Source organism: Echeneis naucrates, chromosome 13, assembly GCF_900963305.1.
Source record: "Echeneis naucrates chromosome 13, fEcheNa1.1, whole genome shotgun sequence".
In the NCBI taxonomy this organism is placed as follows: Eukaryota; Metazoa; Chordata; class Actinopteri; order Carangiformes; family Echeneidae; genus Echeneis; species Echeneis naucrates.
Window position 1 is genome coordinate 2,738,707 of NC_042523.1, and position 14,628 is coordinate 2,753,334.

At 41.8% G+C, this 14,628-nt stretch overlaps 1 protein-coding gene across 1 annotated transcript; it reads right to left on the reverse strand.

Annotated features, from left to right (window-relative positions):
* Positions 1-1,986: 1,986 nt before the first annotated feature.
* On the reverse strand, positions 1,987-14,337 carry LOC115052733 (delta-like protein C). The gene is given in 10 exon segments (XM_029517030.1): positions 1,987-2,168; positions 2,402-3,149; positions 7,987-8,203; positions 8,453-8,484; positions 8,487-8,621; positions 11,057-11,245; positions 12,459-12,716; positions 13,111-13,171; positions 13,352-13,594; positions 14,055-14,337. Coding segments are annotated over 10 exon segments (2,058 nt in total). The 5' UTR covers positions 14,106-14,337; the 3' UTR covers positions 1,987-2,044.
* Positions 14,338-14,628: the final 291 nt, after the last annotated feature.

The following is a 14,628-nucleotide window of genomic DNA, read 5'->3' on the forward strand; positions in this document are numbered from 1 at the left end:
TTTCAGGCATGACTAGATTATGTGTTTACAAGGGGAAAATGAGGGAAATCATTTGTTTGCTAATAGAGGCACAAACTCGCCTACTTCAACTGAAAAGTCTTTGTGATAGGGTTAGGATCTGGGCTGGGGTTGGTTATGATGGGAGATTATGATTGAGTTGAGGGCTAAAAAAATTCACCTGATGGATTGAAAATTATCTACCAGTGAGGGTAGGGTACAGTGGGTGCAGTGGATGTGAATGCGTCTTCTGGTCCTGTAAAGACAGGGTTTACATATGAGTTACAAATAAAATCCCTCAATTGGTTCCAGAAGGAACGAATTCTGCTTATTCTGAATGTTGATTTTTTGTATAAGAGAGGCACTTTAGAGGTTACAGCTTTGACGACGATTGTAAGGCTGATTCATTCTTCTTCTAACAGGTCACAGTGTAATGCTTTACTGACATACAAAACAAGAAAAAAAAAAATGGACGGAGTGATGGTAGACGGGCCCTTGGGTTTTTTTCACTTAAAACCAAAATGCACCGTCCTTCGTTCCTATAAGGTCCTCAGAAGGGATACCTTTGGCGATTCAACGCCTTTTGCTGAAATTGTACAGGAAATGTTTGCCACAATGATTAGGAAGCATAGGTAAGGCCCCAGTCTTTCCAGCTGGTAAACAATTCCAACTCTTCACATCTGTTATTCATGGTTGATCAAAGCAAATTTTGATATACAGACAGAAAAATTATATTACGATTTAATGTATAAAAAAGATAATAGTGCAAATGACGCCAGACATAGTCTTTTCTCTTTCCCCTCTTCTTTCTTTACAAAACATTGTCAACCAAACGCTGTCAGTATCCCCGAAGAAAATTATTTTTAAAAAGTCCACTGAGTAGCGTTAATAAATATTAAATAAAATGTTCACAATAGACCCTAAGGTTTGAACTGTCCTCGACAGTAAATGCTTCAGGCCTTCAGCATAAAAGTTCCTCTGCTGGTGAACTGAAAACTGGAGGTTATACCTGGGGATGAAAAAGAGAAACAGCAGTTTGTCATCATCTTATGTGAACAGCATTCACTCATTAACAGAAGTTGGCTGAATTTGAAAAAAAAAAAAAAGAATAAACTTGCTAAGTGGAGATTTGGCAACAACTAACCCTCAAAATTACCAGTAATAGTGAACATACGTGAGGTTAAGTGAAAATATCTGAATTTATCTTGTTTTTACTGTTTTATTGGCAGTTACTACCGCTTAAAGTTGCAAAATTCTTTCAAAAACAATGAAACTGATAAAAGTCGACATTAAATGCAATTTTGAGTATGACAAAATAAGGGAATAACTTTCACCACCGTTATCAGATCCAACCACCTCTAGTATTGGCCTGACAATTCACAAAATTTTGGCCACACAGCTGAAAATGCTGATTTAAGTACAGCAGTTAACAGCAGGGAGAGCATTAGAGAACTAAATCTGTAGAGTATCTTACTGATAAATAATTAAATTAAACTTATTCATCATAGCTTTATTATTTTTTGCCTTTTTCAGCTTTTCCCAGTTCAGGGTTGCTACAGCAAGTCAGCTCTGTGACTTGCATGATTGATTGGACTACAGTTTGTACACCAGATGCCCCTTCCTGTCGCACCCCTCCCGTTTATCCGGGCTTGGGATTAGCACGAGCTTGCCACTGGTTTGCGTTGTGGCCTGGGTTTTCAACATGGGGGCTGCTGCATGCAACTCTACCACTGACTACATCCGCAGGCATTCACCATAGTTTCAGTGGTGAATATTTATTATGTTTAGATAGAAGTTTGCATTTTCGACTCCCATTCTCTGATGAGCTGAAAAAATTCTGATCAATCTAAAAAACAAAACCAAATTCAACATTATCCTCATCGTATTTAAAATAATGATAATAATAATAATTCTTATGAATTATCATGTCGGCTTCTCCGCTCTCTTTAACAAGTTCTGATGTACAAAAGTAAATTGAAACCATGTCGATTTTTTTTTTTTTTTTTTTTTTTTTTGCATGCGCATGGCTTTGTTAGTATGTCTTTTCTTACCTCTGTAGCAAACACACATTGCTCCATCTGCTCAGGATGATGAACATTGGGTGATACAGACTGTCCTTTGCAAACATGAGAGGGGGGACGATGATGGTTGCGTCACACTTCTTACTGTTGCTAAGTGAGAGTGAGAGAGGGTGGGAGTTGGTACAGCAACAACAAAGATTTTGACATTAAAAAGATGTTGCAGCTGCCTGAAAACTGTTAAACAAACAAGTTGTGACGTGGCTTTACACAACAGACAAATAAAACAGATAGGACAGAGGCAGGAGTATACACACATCGACAAACACACATGGACACTCACAAAAAAAGCAGAAAAAGCTATCAAACCACTAGCAGGTGCTTACAGGTCAAACTTGCTCTTAGTCAGGTGCTGCTCCTCTTTCGCCAGGTTACAGTCTGCCATTTTGTTTTTAAACATGACCATATTGTCGCTGCCCTTGTCCACTAGCGCTGCATCCTTATTTGACACTTTAAGTTGTCCTCCAGAGATGAGGAAGGCCTCCTTCTCTCTCAGGCTGCCCAGCGGAGCTCCTGGTAGGTTCCCATTAATGGGTCCACCACCACCGATGACTGCATTACGGTTGTTGACTGCCTCCAGGTCGTTCTTCACTGATGTGGAAATCGCTGTTAGCTCCCTGCTTCGGCGCAGTTGACGGAGAATGTGAATGGCGGCACAAACCAGCAGAGCTAGCGTCACCAGGCCAAGGGCTACAGCAGCAATAAGTGCTGGAGGGGAGTCACCATTCAAAGGCGGTTTCATGGTCGCTGGGATGGTGACCTTGACAGGATACTCACACCGTGCTCCCATGAAGCCCAGTGGACACTGGCACACTGGGCCAGTGAAGTGAGTGTAACATGTGCCACCATTGTCACAGGGGAACTGGTCGCACGGGCTGGCACGCATGGAGCAGTCCTTACTTGTGAAGCCAAGCGTGCACGTGCAGGTGAAGTCATTAATGCCATCGATGCAGGTACCCGCATTGTGGCAGGGGTTGCCAGCGCAGTCGTCAATGTTGGTCTCACAGCGAGATCCAGTGAAGCCAGGCCTGCAGCGGCACGTGAAACGTTGTCCGAGGTCCAAACAATCAGCACCTACAGAGAGACAGAGACAAAAGGTCTAGTCAAAAACACAGTTTAACACAACGCTGAGAGGATGGGTCGGACACAGGGGACAGGACAGATGTTAAAACATCGCATGTAGCTGAAATGAGCTGAATTTTATTTTTATCTTTTAACTTATATGTTTTCTTTCCCAAAAGTCAAACTGATAATGTTTTGCCTTTGGCAATACTGCTGTACAAGTCTAAAATATTACACACCACATTTGGAATCAAGGAAACCCCATCCACACCAATTGTTGTGGTGAGCAGGGACCCCATTGAAAAGAAACAGCTAAGTAAGGAGTGGATTCTTACTGGGAAAACACATTCTGCTGCATTTTGAAATCGTGCTATTGGGAAAGGTTGTTCTTGGAACATACCACATTGGAACCTTGTGATAAAATGTTCTTGAAGGGATATTAGAAGTGTGGGCAGTTTCTCTCACTTAATCTCAATGAGATCAAGATTAATGAGTGTCAGAAAGGTTGGGAGGGGTATCAGGGGCACACAAATGGAAATCCTATGGCCACTGGTAATATTTCCTAGTGGTAGCATATTAGGAAAGACCCAGAGTGGAGCCTTTTGGGACACTAAAGTGTCTGCCAACACGAGCACACTTGAACATCTTACATGTTGAAAGATACTGTATATTGTTCTCAACTGCAATAAAAACAATGTTTAACCTGAAAGATTTGGCCACATACTTTTTAAAATTTGACATAAAAATCTTTGGATGAGAATTATCTCTGGAGTTTACAAGACTCTGAAAGGGGTGCAGTTGTTGCTGCCTGACAAGTAATTAACAAAACCCCTTTTGTGTTATGAACACAGTCCATGACAGAGGATTAGACTGCACTGTCTGGAGAAAGATAGTTTAGTACATTATTTCCTCATACCATATGCTGTTCATTAGGACGGAATCATGGTTGATTACAAACATCCTTAGATTTTTTCCACAACCAGGAAGTCACATGACACTAGAGAACACTGAGTTTAACTTCGAAAGGTAATACATTGAGGAAAGGACATGAAAAGGCTGGTAAAGAAAGAAAAGGAGAGGAATAAGAGCAGGACCGGAAGGCTCTCGTCCTGCAGCTACTGAACTTTTGAAGAAGTTTATACATGATTTGTGGACTTGTGTAAGGGCAACAGTGCAAAGTGTAAACACATTAAAAACAGTTCCATATTTGGGTGTTCTGTGCAGCTGTGCACTGCAAACAGAGCAGAACTAGAAAGGGCCTAGCCTCCCAGGCTCAATGAGAGACAGGAATGGTAAGAAATTCAAGATAAGCTGGCGACAGCTTCTTCAAGCTAATGAGGACCTGAGGGAGGACTTAGTAGGATTCCACTCCACTCAACAGGCCATATGATAAATGTGCGTAATTTGGAACACTTATTGATATAGTCTCGGGTTGCAATGCCACTGGAGCCATCTGATGCTGATAATCTGTCTGCTCCTTTAAGAGAACACCAAAGTGGATGTGTGACTGAAATCAGAACAATATATATTTATATATACATCTATTTCCCCCCACCTTTTGGCTTTTCCCTATTTGGGATCACCACAGCAAGTCAGGTCTGAGACTTTCATGGTTCAGTTTGGTTGGAGTTTGAACCCAAGGCCTCTCTCTCTCTCTCTCTCTATACATATATATTTATAGATAGATAGATTTATAGATAGAAGAATCTATCAACACAGATTCTGTCTATCAATAGACACACATATGTATATATAGGCTATATATACTCACATACACAAGTGTGTATGATTTATTTTTGTTTATTTATATTCTTCTACACTACTTTAATGATGGTGTTGCTGACTGGAAATCACAGGTTCATACTTCCATAGTCCTCAGTTACAAAAGAGTTGATGTTTAGCAGCTTCTTTTCAAGACCTGTATGTCATGTGATATAAATATCTGATATTGATTATGGATGAATTCTCCCTTTAAAGCAACTGTCAAGTCTCTGCAAGATGATTAAAAACATGCTTGACTGAAATGAATGCGCAAACAAAACTGATTGTGTCTTTTGGCAAAGGTTCAGTTCTGAAGCAAACAGACTGCAGTGTGGGTTGAATGTGCACACACACTAAGGTCAAGGCTCCTCTAGCAGCATAAACATTACTTTTGCATGCCATGATGACTGGCTGGTTAAATGAGCTTGTCAACACGTTGTTTTTTTTTTTTTTTTTTGTCTTCAGACATAAATGATCCACTTCAGTGTTTTCAGAGAGAAATGAGGTGCAGTATCAGACTTTGATCCACTGCTAAGACAACATTCCTACCCAAGAAGACAACCCGAGCGCAACCAGGCAGAGAGAGCGAGCGAAACAGACGAAAAGTTCAGCGCATTTCCATGAGTACCGCTAAAAAACTTCTGTAGACATCCGCAGCAGTAAGAAGGAAAATGTTTGTCTTGTCAGATGGAAGGTGATAAGACATACAGGGGTTCCTGAGAGACAATCTATTTCTATCAGTTTATCATTTGTTTGCACACACACACAGAATTAAGAGAATAACAGAAACCAAATCACAACTGAATCAGATTATTCTCACAAATACAATTTCTATTAAAATTTAAGCTGCTGTCCTGATACAGTAAATAATGTCTATTACGCAGATTCAGCTGAGATATAAAGTCAGAAGTGTCAGCTAGGTTGAATTAATTCTTTTCTCTCCTCTTCTTCCTGGAAATTTGGCAACACAAAAATATTTGTGTACAGTTAAGATAACAATCAACAAACAAATGATTTCTGAGAAACACTCTCTTCATACTTCCTGCTTGACCAATAAAATTCATGCCCTACTGTGTCTGTCACTTTGGGGGTTAATGCACTCTTGATGGCTTCATCTACCAACAAGATGATGAGCACTGAATATTGCTATAACCCCTCTACTACTCTATGACTCTGCACCTCCTCAAGGATGTCGCAAGTAGTCCAACTGCTCATTGACCCAATTCCCAAGTTACTACTTCAGATTTTTTAACTGTTTATAATATAAATGCAAAATGAGCAAATATACATAACATGTGGAAGCTTAACTCAGAGAGAACAGAGAAGTGTTTTTCAATTTTTTTCTATTCAGTCTGATGTCTTGAAACTGATATAATGGTTTAATGATCTCAAGTCTGTGGACATTTTCCAATATGGACCTGTTCCAACACCTTAATCTTAAATACAACATATGCCCTTTTGAGCTATAATAATATCTAATACTTTTTATTTTCATGAGCAGATCTTTACTTTCCAAAAAATCTGTTGTTTCTATAATATTTAACAGGAACATATGCTTGTAACATCAACATATAATAACAAAATGACAGAAACCTGAAACAAAATTCAGATTGAATCTCAAGAAAAGTGCTTCTAACGTCAATTGGAAAATAACACTAGTTGTGAAAAAAACAATACTTGTGTCTTAATCTGTTGTGTCTGATGACAAAATGTACACTCAGAAAAATGAATCTTACTGACAGCTCAGTCTATGTAACTGCTGTTCCATGTTCCACAGAGCTCTTTTCTTTGCTGTGCCATCCCTATACGTACATTGCAGTACATTGGTGTAAACAATTTCAGTAGAAAAGGTCAGACATGTCTGTTTGTAAATTACAATGCCGGGGAGCACAGCGCCATAGTGGTCAGCACTGTTGCCCCACAATAAGAAGGTCGCGGATTCGGTTCTGGGGCCTGTGGCTACATATTTCTGTGCCTTCTGTGTGTGGTTTGCATGTTCTCCCTGTGTCTGCGTGTATTTCCTCTGAGTACTCCGGTTTCCTCCCACAATCCAAAGACAGGCAAGTTTCGGTTAATTGGTGACTCTAAATTTTCCTCCTGAATGTGAGTGTGAGTGGTTGTTGGTCTCTGTCTGTCTCTGTGTGTTGACCCTGTGATGGACTGGTGATCTGTGCAGGTTGTACCCGCCTCGCTCAATTTGACAACATTTCACAACTGAAAAAATGTTCCTGAACACAACAATCTGTGACACGCTTCCAGTGAGTCAGAGTTAAAATCTACTATTATAATCTACTACCTGCACGTTTCTAACACCTTATCGAGGCTGTACCTGTGCCAACTAAACAGAATTTTGCCTTTGCCCAAGACAATCTGCATTTCAAATGATGATGCCGCAAGGCAGCCCACCTGGAAACAAAGAATGATCGACCAAACAAATTCCACAAATGTATTTGTGCTTGAACAACGTCATTACTTCTGAAATGCTATATCTATGCAATAGAGGAGATCATCATTTCAAACCGATCAGGCAAATTTTAAACAATTGAAAATCAACTCAGGTCGGAGATCAACCTCCACCTTAAACTCTAATGCTGATGCACTTTAACCGACTATTCATAGCCATTAAAACACAGGAAACAGGAAACGTCAACTAGATCAGATATCAAGATTCTCATTTTCGTGGACAGAACATGTTAGCAGAACAGAAGTGCAAAACACTATGCACTAAGATTCTTGAGATCCATTTACATCGAGAACTGCTCCACTGGGCATGACAGAGGCAGTGATTGATGCCAGCTACCTGCAAGTCTGAACCTCTGCAAAGAGAATTCATCTGTACTTACACACTACAGATTAATTTAGCAAGCACTCGATCATTCACACAAACCAGAGACAAACAGGTTTACATTGCACCCTCTTCATCATCACTTCAGCTTGAAAGAGATGCATTCCTAAAATTTACCAGCAAACTTTGACTTCTACTAGCATATGCACTCACTCCGCAATAAACTCCAATTGGAGGGAGCTACAAGGCATTGGCGAAATGTGAATGAAGCAGTTTCAGATGTTTTCAGATGGTGGTCCATACCGTTAGCACAGGGGTTGCTGCTGCATCTGTCAATCCTCTTCTCGCAGTTGGAGCCCGTGTACGCGGGCAGGCAACGGCAGCTGTACCCACCAGCAACGTTCTCCACACAGGTTCCTCCATTAAAACATGGGTCATCTGCACACGTCATGGCACTGATCTCACAGTTCTTTCCATAAAAGCCCTGAGGGCATGCACAGGAATAATCATTCACCAAATCCTGAGGGAGAGACAAGATGAGACAAGAAGGAGTTGGTTGCGGTACAGAACTCTCATTACGTATTTGTTGAAATGCAGGAAAGGTGCTTCAATTTCCTTCAATTTTTGCAAGGGGATTCAGATAAGAACAATCAGCTATTTGACCAAAAGTTAAAGACAAATGCAAATCTACAAATCTATCTTCAATAAAACTTGATGGATATGGGTGAAGTTGAGTTTGAGGCACCTCCAGTTCCAGGGTATGACTCACTTTGCAGCTGCCACCATTCTTGCAGGGTTGCTGTCACACTCGTTGGTCTCCAGCTCACAGTTTGTGCCGGTGAACCCTGGCCGACAGGTGCAGGTGTAACTGCCCTGGCCCGTGTTGGTACATGAGGCATCATTCTGGCACGGCTTGTGATTGGTGCAGTAGTTCAGGTCTGGAGCAAAGAAAGAAAGAGCAGTGGCCAGGTTAGCTTGAAGAACCAACTTGGAGGAACAGGAAAGAATTACAAATGGAGCTGCCTATGTCTATTTATTTATTTATACTGTGTGAAAGGCAATGTGGGAGGTTGTCAAGCAATAAATCATAAAGATGCCATCAGACATTGGAGAAACTATTGCCATGTGAAACCCTTGAAAAGAGTTTTTTGTTTTTTTTTATGCCAGTTCTGCACAGGTAACACGAATGAAAGATTAATATGTGGCGTGCTAGAATGTTTCACACTGAACGAAATAATGCGTTTTTGTAAGAATTGTCCAGATGAGAAATGAAGTGCAGCTACTTCACTGAGCCAGAGAACAGAACAGCTCAATGGACACTACATAAAAACTCACAGAAAAAGACAAATGTTCCCAGGTTTTAAATCATGTCAGGAAAGAATTTTCTTTAAAATGGATAAACCATTCATAAACAAAACTAAGGCATCCATTGCATGGCAAATTTACATTAGTTAGAATTTTCCCTTCAAGGACAACCAAAATAAGCTAACAGTTATAAAAAAATTGCTGTTTTGATATTAATGGAGGGGGGTTCTGATTTGTGAAAGGTGCAGGTATTAAGATACAAGGACGGCTAAACCTGAAACATTGCCATGAATGGGGAGCACAGATCTAACCAGAACCTGGTCAAAAAGTTCTGTTTGACTACAATATAGATATCACCACCCCAAATGCTTGGACACACTTTATCATTCAAACTGATAGTATGTCCAAACGTTTGACTGGTAGTGCTTACACAAGTAAGAAAGTGTGAAAGTGTACCAAAGTGAGATATCCACCTGGAATAACTCATTAACTGGGAAAGACATACAAGAAAAATGTGAGAGGATCAAAGCTTGAGCCCTGGGGCACACCACAGGACATCTGGGCAGATGACATAAAGTCTCCTATTTGAGAAATAAAGCAGTAAAAGTCACTTGGTTTTATGGGTAAAATAAAGTTTCAAATGAAGGCATTTTCAAATTGAATGGGCTGGACATTGTCAAAAGGTTTGTACATTATATGACTGTTGAAGCAAGGGATGCCATTCTGTGCTGAAACAGATGCGATCATGTGGATAAAGTCACTTCCCAATTTACAAACGAATTGCAATCCGAATGGCCGTTTGTATCCTGAATCGTTCACAAGCAGTTTTTTGTTTGGCATTTTAATGGTACCGAGCTCTATATGCTTATGTAGGTGCCAAGAACAGTAATGCTGGGGTGCCATAGGCTACAGTGCTGCACAGCCTGGACAGCAGTGAAATTCATACTTGGCAGAAGAGGCAAGCAGAAGATTTGAGTTCATGGTTGCCAAGCGGAGCATTCCAAATATACTTTTAACTTGCTGGCTCTGTCTGTTCGCATCTCTGAATGTTTGTAAAACGAATGTTCGTAAATAGAGTAGTGACTGTATTTGAAAGCCTTTTTATTTGCTGAAGTACATATAATACCATCTGTTTTTACATGGATTAGAGTTTTGTGCCTAACCCTAACCCTGCACAGGCCTCATCTGTAGGATTTGTCACATCCTTAACTACTTTTTCATTTCGTTTCATTTTATGTTTTGTTTTTTTTTTATCTTGCGCTTGCCTACATTATTTCCTCTGTAAAATATACCTGATAATTGATAATTTAATAAATGAATTGATGTGATAACATAATCACAGTCCAGCCCTACAAAAGAATGAAACATTAGCTTGTTCACAGATGAAATTCAGTTTTAAAGTCTACCTTGGCAGCATTTGAAATCAATGACCGAGTTTTAAAACTTCTTAATGTCACTCCATCAAAACCATTTGAATGCCCTCTGAATTTTTGTTGGTTTGTTTGTAACTCTTTAAATTAGGGATAAATTTGAAATCTAACGTTTTGTGGTTTAAATGCTAGTACAACAGTCTGGCTTCTCAAACCCAAGAACTGCTTATTGTATTCACAAGCTTTATTGCCAACGGGGAAAAACACCTTTTAAAAGTTTTCTTCTGTTAAAAATGACTGGTAAAGTTTGTCCTGGCATAGGAATGTCCCACACCACAAAAACATTGCATGCAGCATTATCATGCAACAATAACATTAATAAAGTAAACAAAGATGCAGCCTGTGATGGAACATTTTTTTGTGGCAGGTTATATTTTTCTGACAGCTGAGGAACTGAAAGTAACTCCAGGTTTAGGTCACTCTAGTTTAGTTCCTCATACTTGTAACTAAAATTCATAATTAGTAATGAGCCTTGGTCTCTGGCCACTCTTGTCAATGGTAGCCTAACACTCGGTCGGAGTTGCTGGTTGGTGGTCTAAACAGCTCAACTTTGAACTAGTAGAAACCTGACAAAATCATCTGGGTATAAAGCACTCAGTCCTGCGTGGACCTGGCTGTCCCTCCGATGGTGAACCCACCTTGGTCGCAGTACAGGCCTCCCCACCCTTCCTTGCAGGCGCACTGCCATGGCTGTTGGCAAGTCCCGTGGATGCAGCCCGGGTGTCGGGCACACTCATCGCAGCGCTCACCCTGCCAGCCTTGGCGGCATGCACACTCTCCAGGAGACTTGCAGATACCATTCTCACTGCACCCTGCTGGACAGATGGCTGATGGAAGGAAGGAGGAGAGGGAATGCAGGGAGAGGAGCGAGGTCAAAGAAAGAGAGGGGAAAGTGAGAAAGGGGGAGAGAGAAGTAGAGAATGTTACTGTGAGTGCATATATGTCAAGTTCCTCACAAAACAACTCCCCTCCCATCACATCCCCCCCTCCATTCTCTCTCTCTCTTTCACACACACACACACACACACACACACACACCTCCTCTACAAGTGCTTGTTAAGTACTGAACGAAGCAGCTGGTCCACACAACAAAAGCAACACATGCTGTCTTCTTTCACGCAAGGCAGCGCACATTAAGCTCCAGCGCGTGTCCCTGTTAAAGCGGGCAGGCAGGGGGCCGACCAGGGGCCCATTGTTGAGCTCAAAACAAAAGTAGCAGACGTCAGAGCCAACACACACGCACACACACACACTGAAAATGGCAGAAGCTCTAAGATCTCTTTTTGTCCTCTACAGTCACCAGGACCGACGATAGCGTTGACAACTGCTTGACTTAACAATTTCAAGGCCACTGGACAAAAAAATTAAGCGCCAAGGCCTCTATTCTTTACCCACACCTCCTCTCTTTCTCCAAATCTGAAAGGACGTTGGGATGAAAATGGAGGGAGAGGATTGCAGGAAGAGGGGATCATATAACTGTGCAGAAACAATGTTAACTCCGGATTTACAGCCAGTTTGGAGTTCTATTAAAGTATCGCTGAGCTCATTGTGTAACTGGTGTGACTGGCAGTCACAGCCATACAAGAGCTTTCAATTTTATAATAAGCTTCATTGGTGTAAAGAAAACCATTCAAAACACAAAAAATTTGACTGAGAACATGGATTAGAAATCTAAACAACAGGAAACATGAAAGCATCCACACTGAACGCAGATGACTACATCATTAACGTATGAATGCTATAAGATATAATACGTTTCATGTCATATGCCCACAATTAACTAGAAATACTTACGGGAAACCCAGAATTTGATATTACAGCAATATAATGACTTAAAGGGACTGTGTGGTGATTTTTAGCCTGTTTAGTTAATTTACTGAAAGAATTTATTATATTTATATCAATACTGCATGTATTGACCACTATGTGTCCATTATTTAAGATGTTTACAAGCTGTAAAATGTCAAACTGCTGTTTTTAGTCGGCTGGAGGGATCAAACAGTAAAACAATCATAGTCATAGTTGTAGAGCTGTACTCACCCTTGGTGCAGTATTCACCGCTCCAGCCCTCCAGACAGTGGCGGCTCCCCTTGTTATCACAGCTGTAGTGGCCAAGGCTGTCGTTGCGGGGTTTGCAGTAGGTGGAGCAGGCCTCGCCATAGTAGTGCTCATTGCACACAACGTGGTAGGAGTAGCGGAGCTCGCTCTGGTTGCCAAAGTGCACGTCCTGGGACCAATCCTCTCCAACATTTAGCCTGCGCCGGGTCGCTAGTCGGCTGATGAGGTTGTTCTGGTTCTCTGGATATGAGATATGAGGGAGGAAGAGGTGTTTTTAACTGGACTGATTCCAAAATGGATCCAGAACCCTCCTGTCTTCCCACAAGAATAACCTATTTGTTGTGTTCATCATAGTCATATAGAGACAGCAAAAGATCAATTTTTGATGTAGAAGCAGCTAAGTGATCTGAAATAGTAGAATTAGTGTGAATGTGACATGGTGTGTCACTGTGTCCATGTCTGTGGTGAAACTTCCTGAAGTTAATGTATGCTTAGCATGACTGTAAAACTGCTCTTCACAGCTGGACCTCTGCTGAAGTTGTCTTTTCTTTGACCAAACATGCTTTCAGCGGGAAACAGTGGTGTTGTCGCCGCTTGCCGGTAAATAGCTGACGCTGCAGCAGCGGGTCCTTACCTGTCGACTCCAGACCTGAATTCTCCGCGTTCCAGGCCTCAATGATCAGAGAGAAAATCCCCTGCAAGGAGAGAGGACCAAGTGAACCAGTGAGGCTCTGCGTGTGATTATGAAGCTCTTTATTTAGTCATTGTAATTTATTTATTCCCCCGTGTTGTCAGATTATACATGTGGTTCAACATAAAAGATTCTGCACATTCAGAATGAAGAGTAGAGTAGTCGTGGTGTTTTTGTCACTTACCGGCCACTTAAAGCGAAAGGGCACCCTGATGGGCGCGCTCTCGGAAATGGAGTTGGAGTCGGCTGTGAGGATTTCTGTGAGCGCGGTGCCGTACGTGCACGGCGGCTCCGGGTTGATGACGTCCTGCGAGTGCTTAAGACACACGCGGAAAAAGAGCTGGCAGCTCCGAGTGTCGTAGCGGCAGAAGCCGCGGGAGCTGGTGAAGGACTCGATCTTCAGTTCGAAGACCCCAGTGGAGATCGCCTGAGGGGGCATATGGACGAGTTGAAATAGAGGGGCATATGGACGAGTAAAATAGAGAATAGATGTTGAAATGAGAGAATAAAGGGTAGATATTTAGGAAAATGCACAAAAAATACGTAAACAGTGGGTTTATGTATAACCTTACACACTGAAAATGTCGGTTCACATTTCATTCTATTTTTGCAGAAATCAGCGATGAATGTGAATTCTGACACCAAGCAGTTCAGAGTTTACTGGGTAAATATCCATTAATGTTTCATATCAAAATCTAAGCACTTAGGAAACCGCGCATATGAAGTCAACATTCACTTCTTGAAACGCTCGGATTCACAGCTCGGCACACTGTGCGTAAAAACGCATGTCTCCAAATCGCCTGGCGCCTCCACAAACCAGCGGAGAAAGGCCGAAGCGGGGATGAAAAGAACCTGAATTCCTGAAGTGTGCTGCCACTGCTACTCACCGCCTGTGCTGATACAAACAGCAGAAGACATGACAATAACAAACGCGCCATGGCGTGTCGGCACGGAGCATCCAGGGAGGACGTTCGCCTGAGGTCCAAGGTGGCTTAGTATGTGTGTAAAATCCAAACGGATGAAGAAATAACTCAAACGAAAAAACGAAACTACAAGACGCTCCGTGAATGAAGTAAAAATTGTAGTCAAGGAGCAGTTAGTGTGTGTCGGCGGTGTGGATGGAGCAAGAGAAAGTAACAGGACAAAGGTTCTCAGCTATTGAACTCTGGACTGTGGCTGCAGCGGTTAACAAGGCTTTATACAGGAGGAGGAGGAGGGTGTGTGTGTGTGTGTGTGTGTGTGTGGTGTGTGTGTGTGTGTGTGTGTGTGTGTCTGTGTGTGTGTGTGGGTGGGTGGGGGGTGGGGCGCTGCAAAAAATATTCACCTGAACAAGTCTTCTGCAGCCGACGCGCGCTCTGCGCACTCGCAATTGAACTTGGTTTATTCAAACCGAAACTTTCCCTTGCTTACTTTGTCTCCTAAGAGATAAATCCACTGAGTGAAACTCCTTGTCGAGCTCGC